At 42.1% G+C, this 21,296-nt stretch overlaps 1 protein-coding gene across 11 annotated transcripts in view; it reads right to left on the minus strand.

The window, feature by feature from the left end:
* Positions 1 to 21,296, minus strand: part of TTC7B (tetratricopeptide repeat domain 7B) — a 297,044-nt gene that overhangs the window by 165,865 nt on the left and 109,883 nt on the right. For all 11 annotated transcript variants that reach the window (XR_010137010.1, XM_054530407.2, XM_063715700.1 and 8 more), the window contains exons 6-7: positions 7,419 to 7,497; positions 2,184 to 2,356 (exon numbers count right to left, since the gene is read on the minus strand). Coding sequence is in view for 10 of the 11 variants with exons in the window: in XM_054530407.2 (XP_054386382.1) it covers positions 2,184 to 2,356; positions 7,419 to 7,497 (252 nt within the window). In the remaining variant the exon portion in view is untranslated. The remainder of the gene's footprint in view (positions 1 to 2,183; positions 2,357 to 7,418; positions 7,498 to 21,296) is intronic.

The following is a 21,296-nucleotide window of genomic DNA, read 5'->3' on the forward strand; positions in this document are numbered from 1 at the left end:
TGTACACATGGGAAAGTTGACATTAGAAAAGTGACAAAATCTGAGTGGTTCAGGAAATGGAGAAATGGCCAGCACTGCCAGCACTGTGAGCTTCTCTGCCTTCAAGGGGTGAGGCCATACTGGATGGCACCCAAAGAGACACAGAGCTCTGGCCATTGTCAAAGTGGACTGGGGGAAGAGGGGGAGAGTGGAGTTCCTTAATGCACCTGGCACCTTGGTTATTAAGAAGCATCTAAAGCAGGGGAAAACTCTAGAGTCTATTTTTATGATACAAATATCACTTAAAAATGAACCCCAAACCTGCTTCATAATGAGGGGTCAGCATTTTAAAAATAAGAGCATTGAAAATTGCTAGAACAGATGTTCTATGAATCCAGATAAGGACTAAAGAGTAAACACAGATTGTGAATTAAACAAACTCATGGTTCAACAAGGCTGTAGAAAAGGGGGATGAAAACTAAATTAAGATAAGCCGAGGGAAAAAGCTAAGAATATGCTAACTCATCTGAATCCATGTAAGAAACACAAACTTGAACAAGAAGGTGACAAGAGAGAGAAATGCAAGGGTCAACTTCAGAGGACTATTAAGAGGTGGCAACCTTGAAGAAATGTCGACTCCTCTGGAAGTACAACAATCATTTTCAGATGTTTGAAATCTTGATCTTCAGATGGAGAAAGCGTGTAGTCACGCCATCTCTATTAGTGCTTTCTCTGGGACTTCAGAAGCAGCCACCTCATCCTCTAAGCTGTTTTTCTAATTTGAAAACATGGAAAAGGTCTTCAATATTTATTCATGTGTGTTCCCCTTTCCTTCATACAGAGAGTCTGAAAAGCCATCATGTCTTGTCCTTATAAGAACAGGCAAAGGCCAGAGCGGTGGCTCATGCCTGTAATCCCAACACTTTGGGAGGCCAAAGTGGGCAGATCACCTGAGGTCAGGAGTTCAAGACCAGCCTGGCCAACATAGTGAAACCCTGTCTCTACTAAAAATACAAAAATTGTCCCAGAATGGTGGCTCACACCTGTAATCCCAGCACTTTGGGAGGACAAGGCAGGTGGATCACGAGGTCAGGAGATCGAAACCATACTGGCCAACATGGTAAAACCTCGTCTCTACTAAAATACAAAAAATTAGCCAGGCATGGTGGCACGCGCCTGTAGTCCCAGCTACTTGGGAGGCTGAGGCAGGGGAATCACTTGAACCCAGGAGGTGGAGGTTGCAGTGAGCCGAGATCACGCCACTGCACTCCAGCCTGGTGACAGGGAGATGCTCTGTCTCAAAAAAAAAAAAAAAAAAAAAAATTAGCTAGGTGTGGTGGTATGTGTCTGTAATCTCAGCTACTTGGGAGGCTGAGGCAGGAGAATCACTTGAACCTGGAAGGCAGAGGTTGCAGATTGCGCCACTGCACTCCAGCATGGACAAAAGAGCCTGACTCCATCTCAAAAAAATAAAAAATAAAAAAAATTTTAAAATTTAAAAGAGCAGGCAAAGATGGGAATTCAAGACTTGAATGGGAGGCATTGAGAATGAGTCAACAACCATTCCAGCCTCGCAGCCCTTCTCCTTGTCTCTCCCTCCTCTGTCTGGCTTCCCCTGGCCTGAGGAAGGCTCATGCTAAGACTCTAGTGACTCTCTGACCCATTATCCTCCAAGGTGATCAAGTCTCAAATTTAAAACTTAAAAAAGATAAAGAAATTCTAAAGAGACATCACTTTCCAATCACTTGCAAATATTAGATTCTCCTTCTTATATCTAGTTCCATTTAGAACAAGATTTTAAACAAAAGGATCAAGGAATTGCTGAAGAAAAGAAATGTTAGATGGGTGAGATCGATGTGAGATGTTAGATGGCTTACAGATAGCTTTATTTCTGATTGCTGTCTGATGCTGAGGTCTTATAATAAATGGAAAGAAAATTCCAAAAACCAATAGTGATGGCTGCAAATGGCACCCAAGCACTGAGATGAGAGCATTTTCCTACTTAAAATGTCCCTGCTAGTGCACAGATATTTGCTGAAGTTACAAAAAGTAATGAGGAATCTCTACTAAACTGGAAAATTAGACTTGTTCATTTGATTTTCTTTTAAGGAAAAAATCTACTCTTGTACTTCTCATCATCCTTGAATTTTCCCAAGTTTTCCTCCCATCCCATAACCTACAAGTGAGGACATCAATTTTCATACTTCTCTCCTGAGTAGACACGGGCTCTCCGAGTGAGAGTGTAGGTTTTTGTGTTTGCTCCTTTGCGGAGAGGATCGTCCAGAGGTGACTGGCATGGTGGATCCTCCAGAGGGTTCCAGTAGCTCTGCTCACACATACCCCGCAACAAGATCTCTGCCAGCTGCCTGGCTATTGTCTGGGAACATAAACGAGGAAAAGCATAGCCATGAATCTATTTTGTATTAGTCATTCAGTCAGTCAATAAATGTTTATATCATCACATTGTGCTAAGCACTACTGCAAGGCTCATAATTAAAAATTTTTCTTTTACGATGGTAATTATACCAGTTTATGACAAGAAAGAAAAGAAAATATGATTCACCAAGATGTTTGAACACTTAAAAGGTTCATGTACTTCAAATGCCACCCCATCTGTCACACTCTGGAATACTAAATATGTTTTATACCTGAAACAACTGAAACTTTTGGCTAAGCCCTTTCCCAAGAGCTCTTATAAATAACAGGTGAGCTGCAGATATCAGCATCACTAATGATGTGTGCTAAACCTCAAGCCTGGCAAAATGCTCGTACTCAGCTTAGATAATGCTATCCCAGAAAAAATTATCCTCACTGACAATCCGATGTCCACTGTAGACATCTTCTTTCTTAAATGTACCAATGGCAGGGCCTATACATCCCACCCCCGAGGACTCAGCACCTGAGTGTCTATTCTCAGTGCATCCTGGGCTCCTGGCCCAGAGGTTCTCACTGGCCTTGTGCAATAGGGAAGGCAAAGTGGGAACATGGTTCCCGATCAAGAAAGACCTTTCTTCAAAGCTGGATGGGTATCCCCTTCTTCACAGTGAAAACCCAGAAACAACTGGATCCTGTCCTCCAAGTTAGATGCAGATTAATATGCTTCCTGTCCTCCTCCTGGATCCTGTCCTCCAAGTTAGATGCAGATTAATATGCTTCCCAAACTTCTGTAACTCCATTGCCTAAAACAGTACGATGTATAATATAATGTATGGGGGGAAAGAATGTGTGGTATGTACTAAGAAGTGTTTTGTTGACTGATGCATGTCAGTTCACTTAGCTTGTAATCTTCCAGTAACAAACAAAAGGATAAGTAATTTAAAAAAAAATCCCTCTGAAAAGAGAAGCACTGCATCCCAGGGTAGTTCACTCTACCCATGATCAGCCAGAGGTGGCATCATAAACCAGCATGGTCTTCTACCAGGTTTTAGCATTCTTTGAAGATGCAGACAAAGACTGCTGATCTTCTGAGAAGGAGCCTTTTTAAAAAAAAATAAGTAAATGTTTCAGAAGAGGGCTTTGCTAAGCTTTCATCCATATGAAATCTCTTAAAACACCACAAGGAAAGTTAAATCCAACCAAATCACTAACAGAGTGGTTTCTGATAACCACTGGGTAAAGGCAAATTTTCTTGATTATTCCCAGGTAAGACCCATTGGCATTAAATGTCTATAAAAATGGGAAGTTAAATGCACTCTGATCATCCCCAACTGAGCAATCTGTAAAGATCTCATAAGAACACAATTTTCAGGACCTAAACAGCTCCTGAACTGTTTTCTTAAACCTTCCATTATAGTTTCATTTTGATCTCATTGCAGTCATATAAGCTAATGACTTTTGCTGGAAACTTCAACTGGCAAAAATAACTTCCACTCACTATAGCTGAGAAATAAGCATTAAAGGGGAAAAAAATGAACAAGGAATTTCATTTTCTGAATATATTTGCCATGGAGGGATTTTAAAGTTGTAAAAATTTCTGCCCTAAACAGTTTGCTTGTTCACTACTAGATAGCTCATGCTAGGTCTCATTTTCCCTCAGCATATTAACCTTCCCGAGAGATTTTTAAAAAATGGGGTTTTGATGTGATTGCATATTTTAAAGACATCACTTCACCAGTGCTCTACCTATTAAGAAGGCCATTTGGTTATGTCCACTGAAAGCTCAAATGAAGTTCAGAAAAAAACAATAAATACGAAATTACCAGCAAGATCACCAATATCTAGCATACTTTTTACTTTTTACACTCAACCTACATTTAGCCTGTAGTTTAAATGCATCAAATTGTTGGTAACTATAAAATAAATTCAGAATCAAAGGAGACAAAGGTGGGAAGTGGGCCTGAAATAAGACCTGGATATTTACGTACAAATTTGGTCATTAAATGCCCTTTTTGTGTGTGTATGTGTTTTAAAGCTTGTGATGAAATTCACATAACATAAAAGCCACCATTTTAATTATTTAAAGTGTACAATCCAACAGCATTCAGGACACTCACAATGTTGTGCAACCATTAGCACTATCTAGTTCCAGAACATTTTCATCACCCCAGAAGAAAACCCTATATCCTTTAGGCAATCACTCCCCACTTCCCCTCCCTCTCAGACTCTGGGAACAATCAACATGCTTTCTGGCTCCATGGATTTGCCTATTTTGGACATTTTATATAAATTAAAGTATGTGATATGGGTCTTTTTGTGACCAGCTTCCGTTACTTAGCATAAAGTTTTCAAGGTTCATCCATATCGTTGTATATGTATCAGTACTTCATTCTTCTTTATGGCTGAATGATATTCCATTGCACGGATATACCACATGTTGCTTATCCATTCATCAGTTCTAGACATGTGTATTGCTTCCAGCTTTTGGCTATCATAAATAGTGCTGCTACAAACATCCATGTACAAGTTTTTGTTTGAACATCTGCGGGTTTTTTTGTTTGTTTTGAAACAGGGTCTCACTCTGTCACCCAGGCTGGAGTGCAGTGGTGCAATCACACATAGCTCACTGCAGAACACCTGTTTTTAATTATTTGGAGTATATACCTAAGAGTGGAACTGTTGAAAATATACTTTTAAATCCTTCTCTGCTACGATCTCACACCAGATAGAGTTTACAAAGCAACTTTTCCATCTCATAAGAATATTATAAAATTGTAATAATCAGCTAATCTAAAACAATCATAGTTATTAAGGCTGATGGAAACACTGCTTATGAATGTCATTAGATGGAGAAACTTTCCAACGTCCAATGTAAATCAAGATACCAGTGAGAGTCAACAATATGAACAAATGCTCCATATTTAAGCAATTTTGAAAGACTGACTTTTTTAAATGCGCTTTTAAAACAATTATGAAAACACTTGCCAATTCAGTCAGTTACTTTAATTGTGCTTCCAAATCTTGGAAGAAGCTGTTCATATTGACCAGTTGGGACGTTTTATGAAATACTGAGAAGAGGTAAATTTGAGAGAAAAAGACAGCTGGCAACAACTTTTATCCATATTCTTGTAGGTTCTTCTGCCTTGAAGAACGCTAAAAATGGAAATATTTTGTTTGAACTTCTTAAGGCACCTATAAATCACATCGATATATAAGTAAATTTTGAAGGCCAACTGAGCTCTTGGTGGTGGTGATGGCAGGGTGTGTATGAGTGTGTGTGTGTGTGTGTGTGTGTGTGTGTGAAGTTGTCCATCCGGTCTCACCCCCATAATTCGAGGAAAGCCCAGCTTGGCCATCTGGCCCCATGAGTTGTACATCCACCTCTTAAAACTCTGGAGACACCACAATGAAGTCATTTCCTATGACAAGAATCTCTTAGTCTTGCCCAACTGAATAATCTCCTATAGCATTTAAAGGATTCATGATAAAGAAAGGACAAAAGTATGGGCAACAAAAGATAAATTGCAATCTTACATGAGGTTGTTACATCAACTGTGACATGTGGCATTTGCTTAGCTTTTAATAAGCACCAGTCCTCCACTCAAGCACCCACTGGCTATGGCTGTGTAGGGCAAGTTATAGAGGTCTATCTAATGAACGTCCCTAGATAGGAAAGTGAAAGGATTAAAAAGGAATAGAAAGAATTCAAGTCAACAGGAGAGCCAAATTGCTAACCAACCAGTTAATTTAACTATGTTGTATATTTCTCTTCCAAGTTTTATAGTCAATATAATTAGCCAAACAACTAGCAGCCCTCGGGATCCAATCTGCCTTATTCTGTCTGAGTTTGGTATGAATCATAAGCATACACCAGCCCCTCAACACCCTGGCAGCCATTAGGGCCTACATTCTACCTGCCTTAACAGGTGCAATTCTCAGGTTTCAGCAGAGAACGCTGCCAACAACACAGGAAAGGATGCTCAAAATCATTAGCCATCAGGGAAGTGCCAATCAAACCACAATGGAATATCACTGCACTCCCACCAGGATGGTTACACCTAAAAAGATAATAACAACTGTTGTTGAGGGTGTGGAGAAATTGGAACCCTCATAGCTGCTGATGGGAATGTAATCTGGTACAGCTGCTTTGGAAAACAGTCTGGCAGCACCTCAAATTGTTAAACACAGTTACCATATGACCCAGAAATTCCACTTCTAAGTATACAGCCAAGAGAAAGAACACATATGTCCACATAAAAACTTGTACATGAATGTTTGTAGCAGCATTACTTGTAATTGCCCAAAAGTAGAAACAACCCAATGTCCATCAGCTGATGAACGGACAAATAAAATGTGATATATCCATACAATGGAATATTATCTGGCAATAAAAAGGAAAGAAATACTGATCATGCTGTGACCCAGAGGAACCTTGAAAGCATTATGCTAAGTGAAGAAAGTCAATCACAAAAAGACCACAAATTAGTCAGGTGTGGTGATGCGCGCCTGTAGTCCCAGCTACTCGGAGGCTGGGGCAGGATGCAATGAGCCAGGATTGTGCCATTGCACTCCAGCCTGGGCAACAGAGCGAGACTCTATCTCAAAACAAAAAAACGAAACCACAAATTGTATCATTCCAGTTACAGCAAATGCCCCAAATAGGCAAATCCACAGAAACAGAAAGTAAATTAGTGGTTGCCAGGGACTAGGGGAAGGGGAAAATGGGGATTGACTACTAACGAGTAAAGAGTTTCTTTTGGGGGTGATTAAGATGTCCTGAAATTAAATATTAGTGATAGCCGGACAATTCTGTGAATATGCTAAAAACTTTAAATGAGTAAACTGCTATTTATATATTATAAATATATGTCACATAAATATCCATCATGACACAGAAGTGAAAGGGCTTGCTCAAGTTCACAAGCCCAGTGACATATATATTTATATTTATAATAAATATATGTCACATATATTTATAATACATAAATGTAAAAACATATGAATGTAAATACCTTTGAGACAAGTGCCCTGCTGGCCTCAATCAAGTCACTGGTCACACTTACCATTCGCAGGTTTTGAGTCGTTCTCGTTTCAACTGCTCTGAGAAGCTCTCTAAATCTTCCGACTCCTCTTGTCAAGTTCCTGTGTGGACACAGAATTTGACGGTTTTCATCTGGCATGTATTAATATTAAATATTTTATATGCACGTTTCAATGCATTTTGTCTGCATAAAAGCTGTTGGCTAGATTTTAAGCAAACGATTACTCTGCACGTGTCTAGCCATCTTTGGTTAAATGAAACATTTGACCTAAGATTGATGGCCTTTTGTGTTTTCTAACCCCTAGCACATTTTCTCTAAAAAATAAAAATTTGAAAATCAGTTGAAGCCAACAAATTAAAAAGCAAGATACCTTAGAAGAGTCTGTGTTCAAACTCTCAATGGCTCTATAGAGTGGGACTGAAATCTATATTTTCATTTAAAAGGTGGGAGACAACACTGGGCAACAGGGCACAGGAATATGAGCAAGCACCGTATGCAACATGGGTAAGGATAAAATATGAAGATGGAAGGCACAAAAAAACAGGAACTCCACCAAGCAACCACTCTGCATTTTTGAGAACATAAACTTATCAAACCCAGTAAATTCATCAAACCAACCCCCCTCCAAACCCCACACTGAAAAAAAGAAGCAAAGGGTCAGAGGCCCCTTCTGAGAGTGAGCGTGTGAGCTCCCTGAGTGTGAGCAGAGCACACCTCATCTCGCTGCCACTCACACCCCACAGGGACACATTTGGTGACATGTTTCATTAAGAGACAAATAATTATTTTGTAACATCCTCGTCAATATTTTCAAGCCCCACTTCTCCTCTCTGAAAGCTGCATCCAGCCTGTTGAGCTGGGAACGCTCCCCAGCCGATCCCTTTACATTAAGCACTGCCACCACCTATGACATAACTTGGCGATATATATAACCTGCTCATTAGAACATATCTCATCTTTCCAAAAAGCCACAGCGTGGGTCAGCCAGTGCAAACGTGTCAGCCAGCCTCTGCAGGCCGTGGCAGATGCTCTAGGTATTTGGCTCTCTTCTTGGATGACATTTTGAATCGCGCAAAGGTACTAAACTGGATGTGGTTCTGTAAGTTACAAGCACTCATGAGGGTTATTAATTCGCATCTTATACCTACATGACATCCCAGGGCTCTCATGCACTAGAATGGCCCCAGAACTTTAAGATAATGATTTATTGGCATAGGTACATAAATACTCCCATAGTCCTCTCACCCACACATATCAGATGATATCAGATCAGAAGCTTGACGGTGGCATAAAAAGAGAAGCTGTGCTCAGGATGCCAAGCAGCACTAAAGGAAACCTAACAGAGACGTGAATAAAGATTAGGTAACAGGCCCTGGGACATGCAATCTACTCTGCTTTCTCCTTCATTTGTTTTTATGGGACCCATGTTCACAGGCAACAAAGTACATTTGCTTTGGACTGAAGCTCAGTTCTCTTAAGTAACATGGCGGGAAGGAAATAGCTACAGCTAAACAAAGGATGGGAATGGATATGGTAGTCTAACTTTGTTCCAGAATCACGGATTAAACTCCTACTGGGTACAGAAGGGATGGTACTTTGAATTGTATGAAATAAGCTGTGACTGAGGCAACATAAGTGGAGACCCTGGTTGAAGGGGCTGATTTACCAGGTAGAAATCAAGCCTGGAATAAGCAGTATCAAACCTAAATATTGTAACCCAGGGAAGCCTACAAATAGGAACTGGTCATTCAGAATGTTTCCAGTGTCCTAGGAAACAGAATGAGCTACTTAGACAGTTACAGAAGCACAGAATTTTCCAGCTATAAATGATCCAACAGAATCTGGTCCATTATGACACAGAAGTGAAGGGCTTGCTCAAGCTCACAGACCCAGTGAGAGAGTGAGCTGGGAGCTTTCTACCATACTCTGTTACCTTCCTGGGTACACATAAGCTCTAAAACAGAAGTGTAACTCTAGAGGAAGAAACAAAATATGAATCCAAGAGTTCAGGTCTATGTTTTGCATCATTAATATGCAAATTACTTCATATATTTATAACATAAATTCTGTGTGTCCCAGTGATGACAACTAATGAGATACTCATTACTGGTCCAAAGCTGGAAAGAAAATCCGTTGGCCCAGGTGAAGAAGTCCAGTGAATGCGGGTAATGCCCTGGGCTGCCGAAAGAGATCAATGATGGGTAGAGAAATTCAATTCCCCCGTTAAGGTGCAAGACGGTTTCTCCCGTGCAGGACCGAGGCCCTCTGGTGGAGGAACAGAGGAAGTCTCCGCCCCGAAGGAGGCCAAGCAGGATGAGGCAACACCAGTCACTGGGTGCGTATTCCCGATTAAGCCTTTGAAGCAAATACAAGTTTTTCTCAAACTGTTTCCAGTTTATTCCTGGAGAGAGTTTAAGATTCAGAAGCAAATTCTTCCTCAAGCTGGGAAGCATCTGCCTGTAAACAAAGAAGCCACAGTAACCACAGAGCTGAGAAGACCTGAAGCTACAGCCCACTGCAATGAATGCGGCACCCAGAAGGGTCCCTGCCCCACCACAGATCAATCGGACAGCAAGAAGAGGTGAAACAGGCACATCTCAAAGTGCCCAAATATAAAAGCACGATTCCCAGGAAATCCTGTCTTCCAAACATGTTTAAATCACATAATTTTATTCAACTAATCACTTCCACTATTGCCATGAGAGCAGAAAAAGAAAAATGTTCAAGTACACGGATAATCAGAACAAAAAAAAGAGGAAGTTAACTTCCAAGAATTCTATTCCAAATGCTATGAGATAACCCAATTTGAGAGAGGCAAACAAAACCCACACGATTGCCTTCATATCTCCAAACTGTTAGTTAATTCTTAAAATGTTGAGATCAATTAAGTATCTAAGAAGGAACTGTTGCTTAAAACTCCGCTCAAAATGAAGATAAGAGAGCCAAGGAATCTCCCAATCTCCCTGTTTTGAGGGTTTCCACAAATCCCTGACATTAGGTCATTTATTCCATTTCAGCACCCTTGCCTGAGAGAGTGCAATGATGTCAGAATTCATTATGGTAAACTATTCTCAAAACAAATGTTCCTGCCAGCATTCACGCAGCGGGCACTCTGGCAAGCTGTCAGAACTTGGGGTTCATCTCCTGCACTTTACTTCACAAGCTTCCTGAGCTGGGTGCATTTCCTTCCACTTGGAATGGTTCCCAACAGCTCGGCTGGGACCAAGGAGGAAAGGGCCTGCAGGTCCCCGGAGCGCCAGCTGCTCATTCCGCCTGACAGGCTCACCAACATCACTGTCCTCAGCCCATTATGGAGAGCTCAGGCCAGAGTCCCACAGCCTTGCTCTCATTCAAATCCTTGTTTTCCCAATGGCAGGAAAGCCTACCACTTTTCATGGGGACATAGTCTACTCTTCCCTTGACCTACTTCCATCTTTTCTTCTCTCCTATCTTTTCCATCTGGTTTTATCCTCCTCCTGCTGAACCTCCTTCCAGGGCTTGTCTGCTGACTCGCCAGCATTCGACCCTCCCTCTTGACCCTCTATCCTGGCGATAGGTTCCAGTTCCCCCTTGGGCCCCATGGCAGCACCTTTCCAGGCTCTGAAATGTACATTCTAATGTACAAGCTTACCGCACCTGGTTTCGTCCTGTTCTATGACTCTGAACCACATTCTCGGCTCTTTAATATTGCCATCTGTCCCTCTGTAATCAAACCAAGGAGGAAATGTAAATGGGAAGAAAGCCAGAGCTCCAAAATCAAAATGGAAAACCAAGGCTAGAGAAATTTGGGGACATGAGAATCATTTCAGCTTGTGATGAGTGCCTACTTCAATAACAAGCTCAATACATTTTTGTTGTGTTGTTATTTCTCCTTTTATTTCTTGGGAGTAGGGTGGGAAAAGACAATTCTTCCCTTTAACTTGTCCTTCCAAGTTATCTTCAGACCTCAAAATCTGACCCAGCCACCAATACACTTAAATTCAATATCACCTGTCATTGTCGTGGAAACTCAAAGTAGTAGTGTGAATAAAAGACTGGGTCAATTTCCTGGGTAATGAGGAAAAGGTGGCCTGCTAGAGTCTATTCAATATTTTTTTCTCTTATGTAGCTGAGAATTTTATAACGAAAGATCAAACACAATAAATCAACCCAGTAGATCTCTAAGAGCAAAGAAACCGTCTGCCTTTCTCCATGTTTTCTTCTCACCAACCAGCACTCCCGAAACGCTGAAGCAGTAGGTTACTTCCACAATGACTGAGCAATGTTTCTCAGCAGAGGCCAGGTTGGTCCCTGAGGACACACTGTTGAGCAGGGGACACCATCCCTGCCTCAGGGAGCTTAGATGGCTTCACATCCCCACAAAAATGTAAGTGCCTCCAAGACAGAGGCCTTGGCTTTATTCACTGATATAACCCAAGCCTCTGAAACAGAGCCTGGCATACAGGAAGCACCCAATTAATATTTGTTGAATGAAAAAGAACCATCATGAGCCGAATGAACCAAGACCACGAGGGGATACATTTCCTATCCGTTTCTTGTCTCCTTCTTTCTCACTGAACACAGTCCAGCAGGCAGCAAAGCACTGCACTCTCTTAACTAGAATAGCCTAGTATGCCCTCGGGGACTTTCCTTGTAGCGTGGAGACCTGGGGGAGCAGTACTCCTACACCAGTGACATGCCCAGCCTAACAGTTTCTAGAGAGCTACGTGGATAATGGAGATTTTGAGGTTTTTAAAGAAAAGTTCCAGGCATTTCAGGGAAACCTTCCTGCCCTTGTGCCTTCACACATGCTCCTCTGTCTGCAGGGTCAAGACCCAGGGCTGAGGCCAGCCTAGATAGCACTTTCTACCTTTCCATACTGATTTTCATTTGAGTTTATATCTATTCACCAAACAAACTGCAATCATTGTGAAAGCAAAGGCCCCCTGTGTACCCACCACTCCTCGTCTCAACTGCCTCACAGGGCCAGCCGGTACCCGTGATGTTTAACAAGCTGGGCATCCCCAAAAGAAAGAAAAGAGTGAGCACCATCTTATATTCCCAGACCCCTTTCCCCATCTCCTTGCTGAAAAGAGTTATCTTAGTTACAAAGGGAACAACTAAAGCAGGTACTTGGTATACCATGAGATACATCCCATCATCATATACGTATACCCTTATGGTATGTGTCTGCTTTTCTGGAGTTATAAGTGTTGACAAAGACAATGTCATTCTGGATATTGTCAACACAACTCTGGAAAAGCAGATACATACCATGTATCTTCTAGATCCATCACTTTTAGTTCTCAGGCTTGAGAATTTATGTAACCCTTAGCATCATCTATCTTGAAAAAGTCTGAAATCAAAACCAGATACCCAGATCTGGAAAGTGGGAGAAGAACAGATACCCTTCACAGTCCAAAAGGACACCGTGGCCGGCTGTCAGGGAGCTGTTTTTCCCAGAATGGAGTCCAGCTTCCCCCTCTGTACACACTGTCCTCCTCATATCCAATGACACGCATTTGTGAAGACAGATGGCTTGCTGCAGTCAGGGGCCAGGGATCAAACCCACAACCTTGGCCTCGTTAGCGAAGGGCTCTCTCTTACCCACGGAGCAAGCCAGCTGCAGCCTGGATATAGCGACGGAGGGTGTGACAGCCATCCACGCCGGGATGAGAACAAGCAGGCGAGGCTTCCGGATGTCTCACCTCAAACCTAACGAGAGCTGTACTGGGCTTAACAACATTTTTTGGACTACTTCAGCAATTGAGGCTTCCTCGTGACAAAAGCAGTCAATTATACATTTGGTCAGCCGGCCAGGCGGCACACAGTACAGGGAGTAGGGATTACGGCCCAGGCAGTGTAGGTGGCACCAGACACATAGAGTCAAAGAAGTCACAGAGAGTGGCTTCTTGGAGTTCATACTTCATGGGCCAGGACAGGAACACATAAACAAGTCCTTCCAACAGGCGTGCACAAGGCCTATGAATGAAAGGTGGCCAGACTGCTCTGACAGCCCAGCCAGAAGAGCAACTCGCCTGCCCTTCACCTGTTCCCTCCACTCCCCTAAGCTCTGAGTCTCTGAGAAACACGAAGTGTTGAAAGGCTTGCCCCATCTCACATCCTTCCTTTCAACCTCTGGGAATGAGTCAAAGAATATCAGTACTCATTCCAAAAGAAAAATATATATATACACACACAAATATATATTTCTCTCTCCATATATATCTGTGTGTGTATATATATATATGTGTGTGTATATATGTATATGTATGTGTGTGTATATATATATATATATATATATATATATATATATATATATATATATATGGAAAGACAGAGAGAGAACACCCATACCTGCTATGCACTAAAAAGTGAGGCACAGTGAACGCAATGGTAAGCCAGTCAGCAGACGTGAGTCCTCATGAACTTGTATTTTAATGATGTTCAGTTTAACTCTAACGGTATCCAAACACACTTGGACTCCTCAACCTAACAATACTTAAAACAAACCAATCAGAACTTATCTATCATATAAGGATTATCTTTCAAAGTGTTATCCTTCAATACTTGAAACAAACCAATCCGAACTTATCTATCATATACGGATTGTCCTTCACCCAGGAATCCATACGCTTATCTATATACCTGAACATAAAGAGACAAAATAGAGTCGTGGTTACAGACCCTGGAGCCAGACAGCATGAGTTCAAGTCCAAGCTTTGCCATTTATTAATTGTTGACCTTGGGCAAGCGCCTGTGCCACAGTTTCATTATAAAATGGAAATAACAACTGTACCCACCTCATTGAACCATACCTACCTCACTGTTGTAAGAATTAAACTAGTCAGTAACAACTGTACCCACCTCATTGGGTAACTGTACCCACCTCACTGTTGTAAGAATTAAACTAGTCAGTAACAACTGTACCCACCTCATTGGGTAACTGTACCCACCTCACTGTTGTAAGAATTAAACTAGTCAGTAACAACTGTACCCACCTCATTGAGTAACTGTACCCACCTCACTGTCGTAAGAATTAAATTAGTCAGTAAGAACTGTACCCACCTCATTGATTTGTTGTAAGAATTAAACTAGTCAATACATGTAGGAAGTGCTTTGTAAGTATTTGCCATTATTACTTCTGTTAGCCTCAAAACCCTACCATTGTTTAAAAAAAAAAACTTTTGGAATTCTGGAATCTATTTTCCAGTCAATTTATAGCATATGAAAACCTGCTTTACTTCTTTGAAGTCATTTAATTTTGAAGGAAAAAAAGGTATTCTCCAGTTTGATTCATTGATCCTCTTTACCATTTACTGAAAGTCTACCACGTCCCAGGAACTCCCTACGTAATTCCCAGGTCTGGCTCACAATGACAAAAGACAACAACCCATGTCAGGTAAGAACAGTAAAAAACTTTCTCTGGGGCCCTGTGGTCACCCTCCTGGGAAATGATGTGACATCTCCTAAAAGTGCTGGTGCCCCTGACGGGGGGAGGGGAACAGTCTCCAGCCATGGCTTTGGGGCGGGGCACGGACAGATGACCGCGTGTCTGGCAGGCGTGAATCCTGATTGCTCCATCACACTTTGCACAGTGAGCATGTGGAGACTGTTCTGAATTCATCAAGAAGGGCCAGATCACACTAAAAAATGTGAACTCAAAAGTGAACCACCAAAGCTTTACGAGCCCATAACACAAAGCTGGAGAGGAAAGCTTGCCACTTCCACTGGGGAAGTGTCTGCTCCAGACCTGGCCAGAGCTGGAAGACAAGTATGAGGGCGGGGTCCCCGTCAGCCTGCTTTATAAAACAGGGCTCAATTAGCTGCACAGAACACTGATGGGCACAGGCCAACAATATTCATTTTTAACAGTCCAGAAAGGTGCAGAAAAAAAAAATCTGGAAGGTAGAAATGTCCTGCTAACAAAATGACTTCATTCATCAATTCTGAGTGGCAAAGTCACATAGGAAAAGAACTTCTGGCCACCCTGTCCATCCACTCAACTGGGCTGTGGAGAGGAAAAAAAGGCAGAAAGGATGTCAAGGGGAGGAAAGTCCCTCCAAACGCACCACAAGCACTTGAGCTGGAAGTTTGAGTGTGAGGATAAGAGTGCAACGTTCACTTCCATTCAATTGACAGGAGAATTGCGTTTCCAACACAACTCTGGGGACCACATTTCAAAGCTAGGACAGTGAGAAAAAATCCAAGGGGATCATTTGAAAGAAAGGAAAAAAAAAAAAAAAAACATTAAATGTGCAGGGGTCAGTAGTCCAAATGGCTCCAGAAGCCAAGCAGGTGGCAGAGGTGGGTGAAGACAGACTGTGGGACGACAGGCCTCGCAAGCCTACAGGCCTCCAATTCAAAACCATAACATAGAAACTCAACAGGGAAGGGAGGCTCTTTGCCATTAAATTGGTAAATAAAAGCCTCTAATATTTTTCTTGGGGAAACAAAGCAGTGCTGCTCGGTTTGAGACAGCACGGTGCCAATGGGATTGTCACACATTCTCAGGAGTGGGACCAGATAACCCGCTTGGGCCTGGGAAAGGCAAATCTGCTAGGGAGAGAAGACAAAAAGGGCAAAGGTTGAGGAGGCTCATGAGAAGAAGGACCGGAAGTGAGCATGGAATGTGAGCCATCTGGGAACATGGCAAGGGGAACAAGTACCAGATGCCAGGCATGCACTGAGATGGGGAAGGACTGGCCAATGGGCTTCATCTTGTCTCTTCCTCATCTGCAAAACAGGAGTAACACCTACTTGCCATACTGAATGAGATGGCACCTGGAAAGCTTCTGACTCCATGCTCAAAAACACGTGAATCCCCCGCCTTTCCCCAACCAGCTGCTACTTCCCACCATCTGGCCCTTCATTCCACATACAAACATTTACTGGCTAAAAGCCAAAAGCAACCACTGGTGTGATTGTGAACCTTTGGTTTAATAGAAAACAGTGCAGAATCAGAACTGGTTTCCATGATGTACTACACTAAACTCTTCTTCTCAATTGTAGCTTTATACATGAGGAAACACAGGTTTAGAAATAATAGGGAACATGCCCATAATCACACAGCCCACAGCAGAAGAGCTGGGATTTGAACTCAGGCCTTATCTGATGCCAGTGCTAAGGAAAGGTGAAGATGATCCCTGTCATGTAGAAGCCTGCAGTCAAACTGGAAAATGTGACTACCTCCTATGACGCAAAACAAAGGCATCCCAGGGACAGGAGAGCAGCCCGGGAAGGCTCCCAGTGGCACAGGCCAGCTGAAGTCTCTGTACCTAGACACATCTGGCTGCAAAGAAGGGGATGGGATCCCACTGGGAGTGGGTGACAAAAGGGATAGCAGAGAATTTATGCTGAGGCGTTTGAGCTTCACAGCAGAAACAGGGCTCAAAAGAAAGATGGTGTCGGGGAAAAAGACTAACATTGATAAGATGGTGACAACACAGAAGATGCTCTGACCACAAGTCAACCTTCTGAAGTCAATTCTTTCATCGCACAGCACCTCATTTATTTGGCTTTCCCAGTCAGAGTTCACACTCACTCACTCCGACGGGAAGCTCAGGTTTACCTTGGCTCTATCTACAGAAAAGAAAAAGCTTTGCTAAGCACATCAGCAGAGCAAACATGATCTGTGAGGAGAATATTTAATTTGCTCAGGGGAATAAGCTATTTTCAAGCCCCTCTAAGCCATCCAGAGGAGCTGCCATTTACTAATAAACCACTGACACGGTAATTAAAATTATTCCACTCTTTCATCAAGAAAGTCCCCACAAGAGACTGGGCTTCTTCAGGACAGAGACTGGGTCCCTCCCACTAGAATGGAGTATGATCCAGCTGCACACCTACTCATGTAGCTGTTGTGAGGATGAAAGGGCACAGTCACTGCCCAGGAAAGGTCAGCCATCATCTTCTTCTGAGATACCACTAACTGGTTCCATGCCATTCCCCAACTCATTATTCCAGATGATCTGCCAACCAACCTAGTGACACAGGCAGGAATTTGTTACTCGCAACTGATAATGAGGGAAACTGAGTCCCAGAGAGAGAAGAAAAGAGTCTGGCCCAACAGTTCTAGGAGGGGCTGAGCCAGGACCTGACTCCTGGCCTCTGGGTTCCCAGGGCAAGGATTCCCTTCCCTGCCCTCTGCTGGGTAACTCTTCTAGCCCATATTTCATTGACCTCCTCAATTCTTTCTTAATATTTTATTCGATAAAATATAGATACAGAAAGCCATATAAAATAATTGTATGCATAGGGGACTATTAGAAGGCACACACCATGTAACCACCACCAAAAAAAAATAAAGACACTGCCATTCACCATATCCCAATGAACAGCCCCCTCCAACTAAAAGTAACAACTACCCTGACTTTTCTGGTTAATTGCTTTGTTACTCATGTAGGCATCCCTACACTATAGCCTTGTCCACTTTTTTTCACTTGATGATTCTTTAAAATCACTCTTACTTTACACCTTCCCCCCTACCTCTTTTTTTACAACTTATCTGCTAGAGAAAACCTGAACTGTTCAGCCTATAGAGTTTCCCACTGGCTAGAAAACTGCACATTCATGCTACAGTTCAATACGTGCCTCTGTTCTCTGTATTTCCTGCAATTTGGCAGCTGGATCCGAAGGCTTGATCAATTCAGGGTCGATCCCTTTGGCAAGACTTCAGCAGTGTTGTGCTCTTGTTCTGACATTAGCAGCCCTTGGTACTCAACACTTACAGCATCAATCTCCTGGGAGTTACTAAGTGGTGACATTCTAATTCTCCCACTGCATTTTCATTTATTAGCTGGAATAATTTTTTTTTTTTTTGAGATGGAGTCTCGCTCTGTCGCCCAGGCTGGAGTGCAGTGGCGCAATCTCGGCTCACTGCAAGCTCCACCTCCCGGGTTCACGCCACCTCCCGGGTTCACACCATTCTCCTGCCTTAGCCTCCTGAGTAGCTGGGACTACAGGCACCTGCCACCACGCCTGGCTAATTTTTTTGTATTTTTAGTAGAGATGGGGTTTCACTGTGTTAACCAGGATGGTCTCGATCTCCTGACCTCATGATCCACCCGCCTCGCCTCCCAAAGTGTTGGGATTACAGGGGTGAGCCACCGCACCCAGCCCTGGAATAATTTTTATAAGATGTTTCATCTAATATTTGGCTTTCCAGTGGCTTAGTACACATAGTAAAATGTTTTATGTTTTCCATTTATTTGCTTAGTTTTCAAAATACTGAATTAGAACTCATGAACTTAAGCTTATTTGATTAGTCTATTGCAATTTTTACCCTTCTTGAAATTCAAACTATCCTATATTTGACCCGAGTCCTTTTAAAATGACCTAGGAATCTTTGATACCTTCTTCGCTATATGGATGTAGGTAAAGGTGTTTCAGGCTCATCTTATTCATTTCCTGCCCCAGAACTGGCATGAGGTTTCTTTTATTGAAATCTGATACTTCAAGATCAAAATCTAGGAGCTAGGGATGTTCACTGCTAATAGTTCAGTCACCTTAGCGAGAACTTCTCTCTCTCTCACATATAAACACATACACACAAACATGCATATATGTGTGTACATGCACATGCATATACACACACACACATATATAGACACAAATACCTCAGATTTCATACTGATATTTCCAATTTGATTATTCAAATTCAGGACTACAGTTTTTCCTAGACTACTTCTATCTTAAATCTGCTTTTTCCTTTCTTCCATAGCAAGAATATTCATTCTCAAGGACACAGGGGATGATGGAATTAGAACATTCCATAACTATTCAGTTGCCTTATTCCGTGTTATATGAGAAGTTTCAGAATAATACTAATAATACCACCATCAATTATTTTCATCATCTGTTATCAGTGATCTTTGATAATACCATAATTGTTTGGGGGTGCCACGAACCATGCCCGCCTAAGATGGCAAACTTGATCAATAAATGTTGTATATGTGCCCCACTGACCAGCCATTTCCCCATCTCTCTCCCTTTCCTTGGTTTTCCCTATTCCCTGAGACATAATATTGAAATGAGGCCAATTAATAACCCTACAATGGCCTTTAAAGTTCAAATGAAAGGAAGAGTTGCACATCTCTTACTTTAAATCAAAAGCTGGAAATAATTAAGATTAGTGAGGAAGGTCTGCCAAAAGCCAAGATGGGCTGAAAGTGGGGCCTTTTGTACCAAACACTTAGTCAAGTTGAAAATGCAAAGGAAGACTGCTTGAAGAAAATTAAAAGTGCCTACTCCAGTCAACACACAAATGATAAAAATAATTTTTTAAAAAAAGCAAAAGAGCCTTATTGCTGATAGGGAAAAAGTTTGCATGGTCTGGATAGAAGATTAAACCAGCCTCAACATTCCCTTAAACCAAAGCCCAATCTAGAGCAAGGCCCTAATTCTCTTCAATTCTTTGAAGGCTGAGAGAGGTGAAGAAGATGCAGAGGAAAAGTTTGAACCTGGCAGAGGCTGGTTTATGAGGTTTAAGGAAAGAAGCTGTTTCTAGAATATAAAAGTGCAAGGTGGCCAGGTGTGGTGGCTCACGCCTATAATCCCAGCACTTTGGGAGGCTGAGGCGGGCGGACCACGAGGTTAGGAGCTCGAGACCAGCCTGTCCAACATAGTGAAACCCCGTATCTACTAAAAATACAAAAAATTAGTCAGGCGTGGTGGTGGGTGCCTGTAATCCCAGCTACTCCAGAGGTTGAGGCAGGAGAATAGCTAGAACCCGGGAGGTGGAGGTTGCAGTGAGCCAAGGTCACACTACTGCACTCCAGCCCAGGTGACAGTGCAAGACTCCGTCTCAAAAAAAAAAAAAAAAGTGCAAGGTGAAGCAGCAAGTGCTGATATAGAAGCTACAGAAAGTTATCCAGAAGTTCTAGCTGAGATCATTAATGAAGGCGCCTATAGTAAACAACAGATTTTCAATGTAGATGAAACAGCCTTCTATTGGAAGAAAATGTTATCTACGACTTTCATAGCTACCGAGAAGTCAACGCCTGGCTACAAAGCTTCAAAGGACAGGCTGACTCTCTTGTAGGAGCCAATGCAACTGGTGATTTTGAGTTGAAACCAATGCTCATTTACCATTTTGAAAATCCTAGGGCCATTAAGAATTATGCTAAATTGACTCTGCCTGTGCTCTGTAAATGGAACAATAAAGCCTGAATGAAAGCACATCTGTTTACAGCATGGTTCACTGAATATTTTAAGCCCACTGTTCAGATCCACTCAGAAGAAAGGATTCCTTTCCAGATATTACTGCTCACTGACAATGTACCTGGTCACCCAAGAGCTCTGATGGAGATGTATAAGGAGATAAAAGTTGTTTTCATGCCTGCTAACACAACATCCATTCTGTAGCCCAAGGGTCAAGGAGTAATTCTGACTTACTGTTTACCATAGATAGTGATTCCTCTGATGTATCTGGGTAAAGCAAATTGAAAACCTCTGGAAAGGAATCTACAATGAACTCAAACAAATTTACAAGAAAAAAACAAACAACCCCATCAAAAAGTGGGCGAAGGATATGAACAGACACTTCTCAAAAGAAGACATTTATGCAGCCAAAAAACATGAAAAAATGCTCATCATCACTGGCCATCAAAGAAATGCAAATCAAAACCACAATGAGATACCATCTCACACCAGTTAGACTGGCGATCATTAAAAAGTCAGGAAACAACAGGTGCTGGAGAGGATGTGGAGAAATAGGAACAATTTTACACTGTTGGTGGGACTGTAAACTAGTTCAACCATTGTGGAAGTCAGTGTGGCGATTCCTCAGGGATCTACAACTAGAAATACCATTTGACCTAGCCATCCCATTACTGGGTATATACCCAAAGGATTATAAATCATGCTGCTATAAAGACACATGCACACGTATGTTTATTGTGGCACTATTCACAATAGCAA

The sequence above is a fragment of the Pongo abelii genome, chromosome 15 (genome assembly GCF_028885655.2).
Source record: "Pongo abelii isolate AG06213 chromosome 15, NHGRI_mPonAbe1-v2.0_pri, whole genome shotgun sequence".
In the NCBI taxonomy this organism is placed as follows: domain Eukaryota; kingdom Metazoa; phylum Chordata; class Mammalia; order Primates; family Hominidae; genus Pongo; species Pongo abelii.